The 14880-nt window shown below is 46.5% G+C and overlaps 1 protein-coding gene across 4 annotated transcripts in view; it reads right to left on the reverse strand.

The window, feature by feature from the left end:
* Window positions 1-968: 968 nt before the first annotated feature.
* LOC115123163 (engulfment and cell motility protein 1) overlaps window positions 969-14880 on the reverse strand; it is a 234667-nt gene continuing 220755 nt past the window's right edge. For all 4 annotated transcript variants that reach the window (XM_065017983.1, XM_065017982.1, XM_065017981.1 and 1 more), the window contains 4 exons: window positions 7203-7310; window positions 6803-6885; window positions 2769-2846; window positions 969-2567 (listed from right to left, as the gene is read on the reverse strand). In XM_065017983.1, the coding sequence (XP_064874055.1) occupies window positions 2367-2567; window positions 2769-2846; window positions 6803-6885; window positions 7203-7310 (470 nt within the window). In that variant the 3' untranslated portion in view covers window positions 969-2366. The remainder of the gene's footprint in view (window positions 2568-2768; window positions 2847-6802; window positions 6886-7202; window positions 7311-14880) is intronic.

A 14880-nucleotide genomic window follows, 5' to 3' on the forward strand; every position in this document is an offset into this window, starting at 1 on the left:
AGAGGAGAGAGAGCGGAGAGAGAGCAGAGAGAGAGGAGAGAGAGCGGAGAGAGAGAGAGAGAAAGAGCGGAGAGAGAGAGAGAGAGAGCGGAGAGCAGATAGAGTGGAGAGCGGAGAGAGAGCAGAGAGAGAGAAGAGAGAGAGAGAGCGGAGAGAGAGAGAGCGGAAAGAGAGAGAGCGGAAAGAGAGAGAGCGGAGAGAGAGAGAGAGAGAGCGGAGAGAGAGAGAGAGTGGAGAAAGAGCAGAGAGAGCGGAGAGAGAGAGAGCGGAGAGATAGCGGAAAGAGAGACAGAGAGAGAGAGAGGAGAGCGAGAGAGAGAAAAGAGAGAGAGGGGAAAGAGAGCGGAGAGAGAGAGGGGAGAAAGAGAGAGCGGAGAGAGCGGAGAGAGTGGAGAGCGAGAGCGGAGAGAGAGAGAGCGGAGAGAGAGTGCTGCATTTTATGTGTACTGCACTTGGCAGTCTCTTGGATCAGAGTTCTTCCACAGGAGAGAGCGAGAGCAAGTGATACAGAGAGAGAGATACAGAGCGAGAGAGGAAGAGAGCGAGAGATACGGAGAGATGGAGAGGAAAATAGAGAGGGAGAGTAATAGCTGGAGAGTATCTTGTCATTCCTGCTCTCTCCACTCGCTCTCTCCCTCTCTCTCCGCTCTCTCCCCTCTCTCCCCTCTCTCTTCCTCCCTCTCCCTTCTCTCTCTGCTCTCTCTCCGCTTTCTCTCTCTCTCTCCGTTTTCTCTCCGCTTGCTCTCTCTGCGCTCTCTCTCTATAACATGCAAGCAGTTCTGTTTTTTTTTTTTTAATCGGCTGTATAGAAAGCCACATCAACAATAAGTGATGCAGTATTGGTATTTTTAGTGATAGGAGATTTGGTGGCATGGACACATACACAATAACAAAAGCTCATACCAGGTAGAAAGACAAAACTAATAATATCATATTTACAGTAATAATAGAATATGCAACAAGAGATGTCAGTTTCCTTAAATCTTTAATGTAAACAGCAGGTTGAGGGGCTTTCAGACCTAGATACGAACATCTGAAGGTATTAAATAATAAATCATATTAGAAATATCCACTCATGATTCGCTTTTAAATAAAATGTACATGAACCTCCAAATTTTGACGGCCACATAGATCTTGAAAACTAAACAAGTTCCCTTTATTAAAAACACAAACATCCCCAATACTGTCTACTTGGCAGCAGCACAAATATCACTACATTACACCATCAGCATAACCAAGATCTTTATTTATGTATTTTGCTCAATATTGCTTCGGAATGTTACAGCAGTCGCAATCGAGCCTGATCGAACGTTATCAAGATGGAGGAAAGAGACAGGTGTACGTCTCAGGAAGCATGGAGCTATTAAAGTTGTGTGTTTGTTTGGGCTAAGCCAGTGTGTGAGTACACAGTATGCTCAAAGCAGCCGTGATATGGGGATAGAAGGCTTCAGGAACTTCAGAGGCAGTTTCCTATATTGTATTACAGTGCCAGGTTTTAGAACAACACACTTATTGTAACAGTCTAAAGACAGTATGTGAAGTATGGAGTAAGATACCTGGGAGAAAAACTCAAAATATACACTTCATCATCTTAAATACACTTGATCCTTTCTTCCTCTCAGAAACATTACCTTGCCACGTACATTACCTTGCCACATTAACATTGCCACGTAAATGTAAAACAGATTCTGTGTCTGAAATAGCAACCCATTCCCTACATAGTACACTACTTTATTCCCTATATAGTGCAGTTCTTTTAATCCTGGTCAAAGGTAATGCACTATATAGAGAATAGGGTGCCATTTAGGACACAGCCACACTGTTGGAGATAAAAACTTAACGTCCCTCAACACCTCTTTACAGTCTCTCGAAAGTCAACAAAACAAAACATCCAAGCGTTTATCAAAGAGCTTTTCAACAACAAACCCCAAGCAAATGACATACGCTTCAGTGAAGGAGTGAAGAGTGAGCAGGTTTTAAGGTGAGAGGAACACTGTGACGACATCTTGGAGAGTGACGACCAAACAACAACGTTTAGAGACCATTGAGCCCGATAGAAGAGCATGTCTGGTTTAGGACCCAAAGGACCCATATGGATGCTTCCTGGTTTGGTCTCCATGGTGATGGGATGGTTCAGTCAGTGGGTCGCAAAAAGTCATTAAGTGCTGCAAACCTATTAAAACGCACCCTTTAATTAAAAAAGGAAGTTTAGCAAGAAGGAAGGAAAATTGTTCAATATAATCCTTTTTCTGTCGCTCATCATTTCATCATAATTTTTTTATTTTCCATTTTTTCCAGGTGCCGTTTTAGAAAAAAGAGTTGGTTGGTCCAGTCCAGGTGCTAAGTTATTTTGAATGGTTGGTTAGTTAGTTGCAGTCATAAACAAAGTCATAGTTGCTAGGTTCTTTGGGAATGGGGGGAGGGGCCTCTGGGATCTGGATGTTCTCCAGGTCGAGGAGGCGGAGCTTCATCTCCATGGAGAGTAGGGTGTCCATGTCTGACTTGGTGAAGTCACTGGTCATCTCCTTCCCCAGGAGGGCGTTCAGACCGTCCGTCCACACACAGTACTGAGGAGAGACAGGAGAGGATAAGTACGTGTAGAGACAGACAGACAGACAGACAGACAACGCGCCCACCCCTGCACACACCCATAGCAGTGTATTAACATAAAGTGTCCTGGAGAATGGACGACCTCCACTGACTTCCTCTCAGTCCATCTGTGAAAGCTGTCATTGGCTGGGTGACCGTGCCAGCTGCCTAGTGCTTACCTCATGCTTGTCCGGAGCGATGAAGTTTAAATACTCGTCTGACTCATAGAGGACGGAGAAGGCCAGCTCCTGAACCTCCTGTAGCGAGAGAGAGGTAGAGAGAGGGGGAGCAAGAGGAAGGGGAGGGGGAGAGAGAGAGAGAAAGAGAGAAAAGGAGGGAGTTCAAATGTAGCACTGTCACTAACATGCTAATGAGCCGCTCCTCTCCTCTCCTCCAGTTTGTGCTTCCCTCCAGCTTTGACTCTCTAACACATTCCCTCCCCAGCCACTCCAACACCAGATGTCTTGGCTGTCGTGTGCCGGCGCCACCTGCTGGGTGCCAGGGGATGGAGCATATCGAGCAGGGGTACGTACGGGGTACGAGCAGGGGTACGGTTGGGGGACAGAAAGGCACTTTGAGACATACTGTTGTCCAACACTAGATATTGAAATGCAGCCTAGGTCTGTGACTGCTCTGCCCGGGCCCAGAGAGGGGACTCTGCTCGTGTTCCCATTCATACAGCCTAAACTTGGCCTAGGACACAGCCTGCCAGTCAGCCAGCCAGTCAGCCAGTCAGACAGCCAGTCAGACAGCCAGTCAGTCAGACAGCCCTGTAGGCCCATTCTTCCAGAAAACCATATTCGCCAACAAAGTAATAGGTCCAGGTGAGAGAGAATCGGTGCTCCTTTGTCTTCCAGAACATATTTGCAGGACCTAATCATTCAGCGTTAGCAGAATGTATGGGTTTCTAATCAGTACTGAGAACCTACAGAGGCTGGGCCTACGTACCTGCTCAAAGGAAGGGCTAACAATTATTTCATCTCGGTTAAGATGTCTATACATAGAAGATCGAGGGATTTGGGTTTAACTAGGCTGACATGTCAACAGCCATCTTAAATGTGGGTTAATATTCCTTGATATTGTGCTGGCTATTATTTTATCATATAAGACACAGATACACTGACATATACTATATTTAAGCAATAAGGCCCAAGTGGGTGTGGTATATGTCCAATATACCACGGCTAAGGGCTGTTCTTAGGCACAACGCAACGCGGACCCTGGAGGTGCCTTATTGTTATTATAAATGAATAAATGTTTTGCCATACCCGTGGTATAACGTCTGATATGCCACGGCTGTTAGCCAATCAGCGTTCAGGGCTTGATCCACCCAGTTTATAATGTCATAAGACACAGCCAGACTAACAAATACTGTACGGTCATAGACACACTGACAGACACTATTATAAACTCAGCTAAAAAAGAAATGTCCCTTTTTCAGGACCCTGTCCTTCAAAGATAATTCGTAAAAATCCAAATAACTTCACAGATCTTCATGCTTGTTCAATGAACCATAAACAATTAATGACCATGCACCTGTGGAACGGTCGTTAAGACACTAACAGTTTACAGACAGTAGGCAATTAAGGTCACAGTTATGAAAACTTAGGACATTAAAGAGGCCTTTCTACTGCCTCTAAAAAACACCAAAAGAAAGATGCCCAGGGTCCCTGCTCATCTGCGTGAACGTGCCTTAGGCATGCTGCAAGGAGGCATGAGGTGGCAGGTAACCTAGTGGTTAGACTGTTGGGCCAGTAACCGAAAGGTTGCTAGATTGAATCACCGAGCTGACAAGGTAAAAATCTGTCGTTCTGCCCCTGAACAAGGCAGTTAACCCACTGTTCCCTGGTAAGCCGTCATTGTAAATAAGAATTTGTTAAATTGCAATGTCTGTACTGTGAGACGTCTAAGACAGTGCTACAGGACGGACAGCTGACCATCCTTGCAGTGGCAGACCACATGTAACAACACCCGCACAGGATCGGTACATCCAAACATCACACCTGCGGGACAGGTACAGGGTGGCAACAACAACTGCCCGAGTTACACCAGGAACGCACAATCCCTCCATCAGTGCTCAGACTGTCCGCAATAGGCTGAGAGAGGCTGGACTGAGGGCTTGTAGACCTGTTGTAAGGCAGATCCTCACCAGGTAACAAGTCGCCTATGGGCACAAACCCACCGTCGTTGGACCAGACAGGGCTGGCAAAAAGTGCTCTTCACTGACGAGTCAAGGTTTTGTCTCACCAGGGGTGATGGTCGGATTCGCGTTTATCGTTGAAGGAATGAGCGTTACACCGAGGTCTGAACTCTGGAGCGGGATCGATTTGGAGGTGGAGGGTCCGTCAATGGTCTGTGTATAGTGTGTGTCACAGCATCATCGGACTGAGCTTGTTGTCATTGCAGGCAATCTCAACGCTGTGCATTACAGGGAAGACATCCTCCTCCCTCATGTGGCACCCTTCCTGCAGGCTCATCCTGACATGACCCTCCAGCAAGACAATGCCACCAGCCATACTGCTCGATCTGTGTGTGATTTCCTGCAAGACAGGAATGTCAGTGTTTTGCCATGTCCAGCGAAGAGCCAAGATCTCAATCCCATTGAGCAGGTCTGGAACCTGTTGGATCGGAGGGTGGGGCTAGGGCCATTCCCCCCAGAAATGTCCGGGAACTTGCAGGTGCCTTGGTGAAAGAGTGGGGTAACATCTCACTTCGGTAACATCTGGCAAAAATGGCAAATGGTCCATGAGGAGATTATTTTGGTGTCAGTAGAAAGGCCTCTTTAGTGTCCTAAGTGAGATGTTACCTAAGTGAGATGGCAAATCTGGTGCAGTCCATGAGGAAATGATGCACTTAATGCAGCTAGTGGCCACACCAGATACTGACTGTCACTTTTGATTTTGACCCCTCCTTTGTTCAGGTACACAATCTTCCATTTCTGTTAGTCACATGTCTGTGGAACTTGTTCAGTTTATGCCTCAGTTGTTGAATCTTGTTATGTTCATACACATATTTACACATGTTAAGTTTGCTGAAAATAAACGCAGTTGACAGTGAGAGGACATTTCTTTTTTTGCTGAGTTTATAGGACACAGATACACTGACAGATATTGTTATATAAGAGACAGATACGCTGATATACTGTTATATAAGACACAGATACACTGATATACTGTTATATAAGACACAGATACGCTGATATACTGTTATATAAGACACAGATACGCTGATATACTGTTATATAAGACACAGATACGCTGACATACTGTTATATAAGACACAGATACGCTGATATACTGTTATATAAGACACAGATACGCTGATATACTGTTATATAAGACACAGATACGCTGACATACTGTTATATAAGACACAGATACGCTGATATACTGTTATATAAGACACAGATACGCTGATATACTGTTATATAAGACACAGATACGCTGATATACTGTTATATAAGACACAGATACGCTGATATACTGTTATATAAGACACAGATACGCTGACATACTGTTATATAAGACACAGATACGCTGATATACTGTTATATAAGACACAGATACGCTGATATACTGTTATATAAGACACAGATACGCTGACATACTGTTATATAGGACACAGATACGCTGATATACTGTTATATAAGACACAGATACGCTGATATACTGTTATATAAGACACAGATATTGTTATATAAGACACAGATACGCTGACATACTGTTATATAAGACACAGATATTGTTATATAAGACACAGATACGCTGACATACTGTTATATAAGACACAGATACGCTGATATACTGTTATATAGGACACAGATACGCTGATATACTGTTATATAAGACACAGATACGCTGATATACTGTTATATAGGACACAGATACGCTGACAGATATTGTTATATAAGACACAGATACGCTGACAGATACTGTTATATAGGACACAGATACGCTGACAGATACTGTTATATAAGACACAGATACGCTGATATACTGTTATATAGGACACAGATACGCTGACATACTGTTATATAAGACACAGATACGCTGACATACTGTTATATAAGACACAGATATGCTGATATACTGTTATATAAGACACAGATACGCTGACAGATATTGTTATATAAGACACAGATACGCTGATATACTGTTATATAAGACACAGATACGCTGATATACTGTTATATATATACTGTAGATACACTCACCTTGTTCTGCTTCAGAGATCCCTTCTCCTTCATGTGAGGACAGTCCTTACCAGTGACCACCGCTTTCATGTCGGCCACGGGTACTATGGGAGGAGGAGGAAGAGAGGAACGGCAACATCAAGGAAAACATCATTTTATCCTCCTCATCATCAGTTAGTTTACAGTACATTTTAGTCATTAAGCAGACACTCTTATCCAGAGTGACTTACAAGTTAGTGCATTCATCTGAAGATAGCTAGGTTAGAAAACCACATATCACAGTTCTGTTGACATGCTGCATCAACTACTAACAATGTCAACAACAACCACCATCTTATTTAGCAAGTGTCAGTTGTCTCTTTTTAAAGGAAAACTCACAGTTTGTTTGACCCAGAGCAGTACTGGTGTTGCTACTACTCACATTTTTCCTGTAGAGAGTCATGGGGCACCTCTCCCTGAGGGCTCTCCTCCAGATCTCCGTAGTGCAGGACTTTATGGTTCGGAGACAGTCGACAGTACCAGAACTTATCTATGGAGAGAGGGAGAGAAAACCAGGGTTTAATGTCTAGATCAGTGGATAAAATCAAAAGCAAATCAGTGTATGACGAGAGAGGAAAGGACCAGCATAGAAGACCTACAAACCTGTGAAACAGACACTAATACATCTAGATTCTGTACGTACTGTATAGACCAGAACCACCCAAATCATATTGATGCTGTTTTCTAAAGGCTGCAACACCAAACACCAAAAGCCTAACACTATCCCATATGGACAGTTAGACACAGACAATGAAATTGGCACCTGAATCAGGTCAGGTGAGTGATGCTATCATGTGCCTGAGGTGGCTAGCGTTACTGAAGCCCTGGCACTGGGGTGCTATCGCCTGCTGGGCAGCTGGCACGCCTGAGCACTGTGGGCAGGGCTCCCGTAGAGCAAGACCTTTCACTTTATTCTCTACCCACCGTGCCAGCTCTTGCCCGCCTTGGCACGTCCCTGGCAGAGCAGAGCTAGGCTGGCCCACGCTAGGCTGGCCCACGCGGCACAGTCAAAATCCTAATTGCTGAGAATAGACATTTGGCAGCAGGGAGGCTGGCTGGTGCTGGTCTGTATGGAGTGGCTGTGTTGTGTCTAGTAGAGAGGTAGAGAGGTAGTGGTAGAGAGGTGTAGAGGTAGAGAGGTAGAGAGGTGTAGAGGTAGAGAGGTGTAGAGGTAGAGAGGTCGAGAGGTGTAGAGGTAGAGAGGTGTAGAGGTAGAGAGGTGTAGAGGTAGAGAGGTGTAGAGGTAGAGAGGTGTAGAAGTAGAGAGGTGTAGAGGTAGAGAGGTGTAGAGGTAGAGAGGTAGAGAGGTAGATAGGTGTAGAGGTAGAGAGGTAGAGAGGTGTAGAGGTAGAGAGGTAGAGAGGTGTAGAGGTAGAGAGGTAGAGAGGTGTAGAGGTAGAGAGGTGTAGAGGTAGAGAGGTAGAGAGGTGTAGAGGTAGAGAGGTAGAGAGAAAGAGAGGTGTAGAGGTAGAGAGGTCGAGAGGTGTAGAGGGGTAGAGGTAGAGAGGTGTAGAGGTGTAGAGGTAGAGAGGTGTAGAGGTAGAGAGGTGTAGAAGTAGAGAGGTGTAGAGGTAGAGAGGTGTAGAGGTAGAGAGGTGTAGAGGTAGAGAGGTAGAGAGGTAGAGAGGTGTAGAGGTAGAGAGGTAGAGAGGTGTAGAGGTAGAGAGGTAGAGAGGTGTAGAGGTAGAGAGGTAGAGAGGTAGAGAGGTGTAGAGGTAGAGATGTAGAGAGAAAGAGAGGTGTAGAGGTAGAGAGGTAGAGAGAAAGAGAGGTGTAGAGGTGTAGAGGTAGAGAGGTGTAAGAGGTGTAGAGGTAGAGACGTGTAGAGGTAGAGAGGTAGAGAGGTAGATAGGTGTAGAGGTAGAGAGGTGTAGAGGTAGAGAGGTGTAGAGGTGTAGAGGTGTAGAGGTAGAGAGGTGTAGAGGTAGAGAGGTAGAGAGGTGTAGAGGTAGAGAGGTGTAGAGGTAGAGAGGTAGAGAGGTAGAGAGGTGTAGAGGTAGAGATGTAGAGAGAAAGAGAGGTGTAGAGGTAGAGAGGTAGAGAGAAAGAGAGGTGTAGAGGTGTAGAGGTAGAGAGGTGTAGAGGTAGAGAGGTAGAGAGGTAGAGAGGTGTAGAGGTAGAGATGTAGAGAGAAAGAGAGGTGTAGAGGTAGAGAGGTAGAGAGAAAGAGAGGTGTAGAGGTGTAGAGGTAGAGAGGTGTAGAGGTAGAGAGGTAGAGAGGTAGAGAGGTGTAGAGGTAGAGAGGTAGAGAGAAAGAGAGGTGTAGAGGTGTAGAGGTAGAGAGGTGTAAGAGGTGTAGAGGTAGAGACGTGTAGAGGTAGAGAGGTAGAGGTAGAGAGGTAGATAGGTGTAGAGGTAGAGAGGTGTAGAGGTAGAGAGGTGTAGAGGTAGAGAGGTGTAGAGGTGTAGAGGTGTAGAGGTAGAGAGGTAGAGAGGTAGAGAGGTGTAGAGGTAGAGACGTGTAGAGGTAGAGAGGTAGATAGGTGTAGAGGTAGAGAGGTGTAGAGGTAGAGAGGTGTAGAGGTAGAGAGGTGTAAGAGGTAGAGAGGTAGAGAGGTGTAGAGGTAGAGAGGTAGATAGGTAGATAGGTGTAGAGGTAGAGAGGTGTAGAGGTAGAGAGGTGTAGGAGGTGTAGAGGTAGAGAGGTGTAGAGGTGTAGAGAGGTGTAGAGGTAGAGAGGTAGAGAGGTAGAGAGGTAGAGAGGTAGAGAGGTAGAGAGGTGTAAGAGGTAGAGAGGTGTAGAGGTGTAGAGGTGTAGAGGTAGAGAGGTAGAGAGGTAGATAGGTAGATAGGTAGATAGGTAGATAGGTGTAGAGGTAGAGAGGTGTAAGAGGTGTAGAGGTAGAGAGGTAGAGAGGTGTAGAGGTGTAGAGGTGTAGAGGTGTAGAGGTAGAGAGGTAGAGAGGTAGATAGGTGTAGAGGTGTAGAGGTAGAGAGGTAGAGAGGTGTAGAGGTGTAGAGGTAGAGAGATGTAGAGGTGTAGAGGTAGAGAGGTGTAGAGGTGTAGAGGTAGAGAGGTGTAGAGGTAGAGAGGTAGATAGGTGTAGAGGTGTAGAGGTAGAGAGGTAGAGAGGTAGAGAGGTGTAGAGGTAGAGAGGTGTAGAGGTGTAGAGGTAGAGAGGTGTAGAGGTAGAGAGGTAGAGAGGTAGATAGGTGTAGAGGTAGATAGGTAGATAGGTGTAGAGGTAGAGAGGTGTAGAGGTAGAGAGGTGTAAGAGGTGTAGAGGTAGAGAGGTAGAGAGGTAGAGAGGTGTAAGAGGTAGAGAGGTGTAGAGGTAGAGAGGTAGAGAGGTGTAAGAGGTAGAGAGGTAGAGAGGTGTAGAGGTGTAGAGGTAGAGAGGTGTAGAGGTGTAGAGGTAGAGAGGTAGAGAGGTGTAAGAGGTAGAGAGGTGTAGAGGTGTAGAGGTAGAGAGGTAGAGAGGTAGAGAGGTAGATAGGTAGATAGGTAGATAGGTGTAGAGGTAGAGGTAGAGAGGTGTAGAGGTGTAGAGGTAGAGAGGTGTAGAGGTGTAGAGGTAGAGAGGTGTAGAGGTAGAGAGGTGTAAGAGGTGTAGAGGTAGAGGTAGAGAGGTGTAGAGGTGTAGAGGTAGAGAGGTAGAGAGGTAGAGAGGTGTAAGAGGTAGAGAGGTGTAGAGGTAGAGAGGTAGAGAGGTGTAAGAGGTAGAGAGGTAGAGAGGTGTAGAGGTGTAGAGGTGTAGAGGTAGAGAGGTGTAGAGGTGTAGAGGTAGAGAGGTAGAGAGGTAGAGAGGTGTAAGAGGTAGAGAGGTGTAGAGGTGTAGAGGTGTAGAGGTAGAGAGGTAGATAGGTAGATAGGTAGATAGGTGTAGAGGTAGAGGTAGAGAGGTGTAGAGGTGTAGAGGTAGAGAGGTGTAGAGGTGTAGAGGTAGAGAGGTGTAGAGGTAGAGAGGTGTAAGAGGTGTAGAGGTAGAGGTAGAGAGGTGTAGAGGTGTAGAGGTGTAGAGGTAGAGAGGTAGAGAGGTAGATAGGTGTAGAGGTGTAGAGGTAGAGAGGTAGAGAGGTGTAGAGGTGTAGAGGTAGAGAGGTGTAGAGGTAGAGAGGTAGATAGGTGTAGAGGTGTAGAGGTAGAGAGGTAGAGAGGTGTAGAGGTAGAGAGGTGTAGAGGTGTAGAGGTAGAGAGGTGTAGAGGTGTAGAGGTAGAGAGGTAGAGAGGTAGAGAGGTAGATAGGTGTAGAGGTAGAGAGGTGTAGAGGTAGAGAGGTGTAAGAGGTGTAAGAGGTAGAGAGGTAGAGAGGTGTAGAGGTAGAGAGGTAGATAGGTAGAGAGGTGTAGAGGTAGAGAGGTGTAGAGGTAGAGAGGTAGAGAGGTGTAGAGGTGTAGAGGTAGAGAGGTAGAGAGGTAGAGAGGTAGAGAGGTAGAGAGGTGTAAGAGGTAGAGAGGTGTAGAGGTGTAGAGGTGTAGAGGTAGAGAGGTAGAGAGGTAGATAGGTAGATAGGTGTAGAGGTAGAGAGGTGTAGAGGTGTAGAGGTAGAGAGGTGTAGAGGTGTAGAGGTAGAGAGGTGTAGAGGTAGAGAGGTGTAAGAGGTGTAGAGGTAGAGAGGTGTAGAGGTGTAGAGGTAGAGAGGTAGAGAGGTAGAGAGGTGTAAGAGGTAGAGAGGTGTAGAGGTAGAGAGGTAGAGAGGTGTAAGAGGTAGAGAGGTAGAGAGGTAGAGAGGTGTAGAGGTGTAGAGGTGTAGAGGTAGAGAGGTGTAGAGGTGTAGAGGTAGAGAGGTAGAGAGGTAGAGAGGTGTAAGAGGTAGAGAGGTGTAGAGGTGTAGAGGTGTAGAGGTAGAGAGGTAGATAGGTAGATAGGTAGATAGGTGTAGAGGTAGAGGTAGAGAGGTGTAGAGGTGTAGAGGTGTAGAGGTAGAGAGGTGTAGAGGTGTAGAGGTAGAGAGGTGTAGAGGTAGAGAGGTGTAAGAGGTGTAGAGGTAGAGGTAGAGAGGTGTAGAGGTGTAGAGGTGTAGAGGTAGAGAGGTAGAGAGGTAGATAGGTGTAGAGGTGTAGAGGTAGAGAGGTAGAGAGGTGTAGAGGTGTAGAGGTAGAGAGGTGTAGAGGTAGAGAGGTAGATAGGTGTAGAGGTGTAGAGGTAGAGAGGTAGAGAGGTGTAGAGGTAGAGAGGTGTAGAGGTGTAGAGGTAGAGAGGTGTAGAGGTGTAGAGGTAGAGAGGTAGAGAGGTAGAGAGGTAGATAGGTGTAGAGGTAGAGAGGTGTAGAGGTAGAGAGGTGTAAGAGGTGTAAGAGGTAGAGAGGTAGAGAGGTGTAGAGGTAGAGAGGTAGATAGGTAGAGAGGTGTAGAGGTAGAGAGGTGTAGAGGTAGAGAGGTAGAGAGGTGTAGAGGTGTAGAGGTAGAGAGGTAGAGAGGTAGAGAGGTAGAGAGGTGTAAGAGGTAGAGAGGTGTAGAGGTGTAGAGGTGTAGAGGTAGAGAGGTAGAGAGGTAGATAGGTAGATAGGTGTAGAGGTAGAGAGGTGTAGAGGTAGAGAGGTGTAAGAGGTGTAGAGGTAGAGAGGTAGAGAGGTAGAGAGGTAGATAGGTGTAGAGGTGTAGAGGTAGAGAGGTAGAGAGGTGTAGAGGTAGAGAGGTGTAGAGGTAGAGAGGTAGAGAGGTAGAGAGGTAGATAGGTGTAGAGGTGTAGAGGTAGAGAGGTAGAGAGGTGTAGAGGTAGAGAGGTGTAGAGGTAGAGAGGTGTAGAGGTGTAGAGGTAGAGAGGTGTAGAGGTGTAGAGGTAGAGAGGTGTAGAGGTAGAGAGGTGTAGAGGTAGAGAGGTGTAAGAGGTGTAGAGGTAGAGAGGTGTAGAGGTAGAGAGGTATAAGAGGTGTAGAGGTAGAGACGTGTAGAGGTAGAGAGGTAGAGGTAGAGAGGTAGATAGGTGTAGAGGTAGAGAGGTGTAGAGGTAGAGAGGTGTAAGAGGTAGAGAGGTAGAGAGGTGTAGAGGTGTAGAGGTAGAGGTAGAGAGGTATAAGAGGTGTAGAGGTAGAGACGTGTAGAGGTAGAGAGGTAGAGAGGTGTAGAGGTGTAGAGGTAGAGAGGTAGAGAGGTAGAGAGGTGTAGAGGTAGAGGTAGAGGTAGAGAGGTAGATAGGTGTAGAGGTAGAGAGGTAGAGAGGTGTAAGAGGTGTAGAGGTGTAGAGGTGTAGAGGTGTAGAGAGGTGTAAAGGTAGAGAGGTGTAGAGGTAGAGAGGAAGAGAGGTAGAGAGGTGTAGAGGTAGAGAGGTGTAGATGTGTAGAGGTAGAGAGGTAGATAGGTAGATAGGTGTAGAGGTAGAGAGGTGTAGAGGTAGAGAGGTGTAGGAGGTGTAGAGGTAGAGAGGTGTAGAGGTGTAGAGAGGTGTAGAGGTGTAGAGGTGTAGAGGTAGAGAGGTAGAGAGGTGTAAGAGGTAGAGAGGTGTAGAGGTGTAGAGGTGTAGAGGTAGAGAGGTAGATAGGTAGATAGGTAGATAGGTGTAGAGGTAGAGAGGTGTAAGAGGTGTAGAGGTAGTGAGGTGTAGAGGTGTAGAGGTGTAGAGGTAGAGAGGTAGAGAGGTAGAGAGGTAGATAGGTGTAGAGGTGTAGAGGTAGAGAGGTAGAGAGGTGTAGAGGTGTAGAGGTAGAGAGGTGTAGAGGTGTAGAGGTAGAGAGGTGTAGAGGTGTAGAGGTAGAGAGGTGTAGAGGTAGAGAGGTAGATAGGTGTAGAGGTGTAGAGGTAGAGAGGTAGAGAGGTAGAGAGGTGTAGAGGTGTAGAGGTAGAGAGGTGTAGAGGTGTAGAGGTAGAGAGGTGTAGAGGTAGAGAGGTAGAGAGGTAGAGAGGTAGATAGGTGTAGAGGTAGATAGGTAGATAGGTGTAGAGGTAGAGAGGTGTAGAGGTAGAGAGGTGTAAGAGGTGTAGAGGTAGAGAGGTAGAGAGGTAGAGAGGTGTAAGAGGTAGAGAGGTGTAGAGGTAGAGAGGTAGAGAGGTGTAAGAGGTAGAGAGGTAGAGAGGTGTAGAGGTGTAGAGGTGTAGAGGTGTAGAGGTAGAGAGGTGTAGAGGTGTAGAGGTAGAGAGGTAGAGAGGTGTAAGAGGTAGAGAGGTGTAGAGGTGTAGAGGTGTAGAGGTAGAGAGGTAGAGAGGTAGATAGGTAGATAGGTGTAGAGGTAGAGGTAGAGAGGTGTAGAGGTGTAGAGGTGTAGAGGTAGAGAGGTGTAGAGGTAGAGAGGTGTAGAGGTAGAGAGGTGTAAGAGGTGTAGAGGTAGAGGTAGAGAGGTGTAGAGGTGTAGAGGTGTAGAGGTAGAGAGGTAGAGAGGTAGATAGGTGTAGAGGTGTAGAGGTAGAGAGGTAGAGAGGTGTAGAGGTGTAGAGGTAGAGAGGTGTAGAGGTAGAGAGGTAGATAGGTGTAGAGGTGTAGAGGTAGAGAGGTAGAGAGGTGTAGAGGTAGAGAGGTGTAGAGGTGTAGAGGTGTAGAGGTGTAGAGGTAGAGAGGTAGAGAGGTAGATAGGTGTAGAGGTAGAGAGGTGTAGAGGTAGAGAGGTGTAAGAGGTGTAAGAGGTAGAGAGGTGTAGAGGTAGAGAGGTAGATAGGTAGAGAGGTGTAGAGGTAGAGAGGTGTAGAGGTAGAGGTAGAGAGGTAGAGAGGTGTAGAGGTAGAGAGGTAGAGAGGTAGAGAGGTGTAAGAGGTAGAGAGGTGTAGAGGTGTAGAGGTGTAGAGGTAGAGAGGTAGAGAGGTAGATAGGTAGATAGGTGTAGAGGTAGAGAGGTGTAGAGGTAGAGAGGTGTAAGAGGTGTAGAGGTAGAGAGGTAGATAGGTGTAGAGGTGTAGAGGTAGAGAGGTAGAGAGGTGTAGAGGTAGAGAGGTGTAGAGGTAGAGAGGTAGAGAGGTAGAGAGGTAGATAGGTGTAGAGGTGTAGAGGTAGAGAGGTAGAGAGGTGTAGAGGTAGAGAGGTGTAGAGGTAGAGAGGTGTAGAGGTGTAGAGGTAGAGAGGTGTAGAGGTGTAGAGGTAGAGAGGTGTAGAGGTAGAGAGGTGTAGAGGTAGAGAGGTGTAAGAGGTGTAGAGGTAGAGAGGTAGAGAGGTGTAGAGGTAGAGAGGTATAAGAGGTGTAGAGGTAGAGACG

This window comes from Oncorhynchus nerka, linkage group LG4, assembly GCF_034236695.1.
Source record: "Oncorhynchus nerka isolate Pitt River linkage group LG4, Oner_Uvic_2.0, whole genome shotgun sequence".
NCBI lineage: Eukaryota > Metazoa > Chordata > Actinopteri > Salmoniformes > Salmonidae > Oncorhynchus > Oncorhynchus nerka.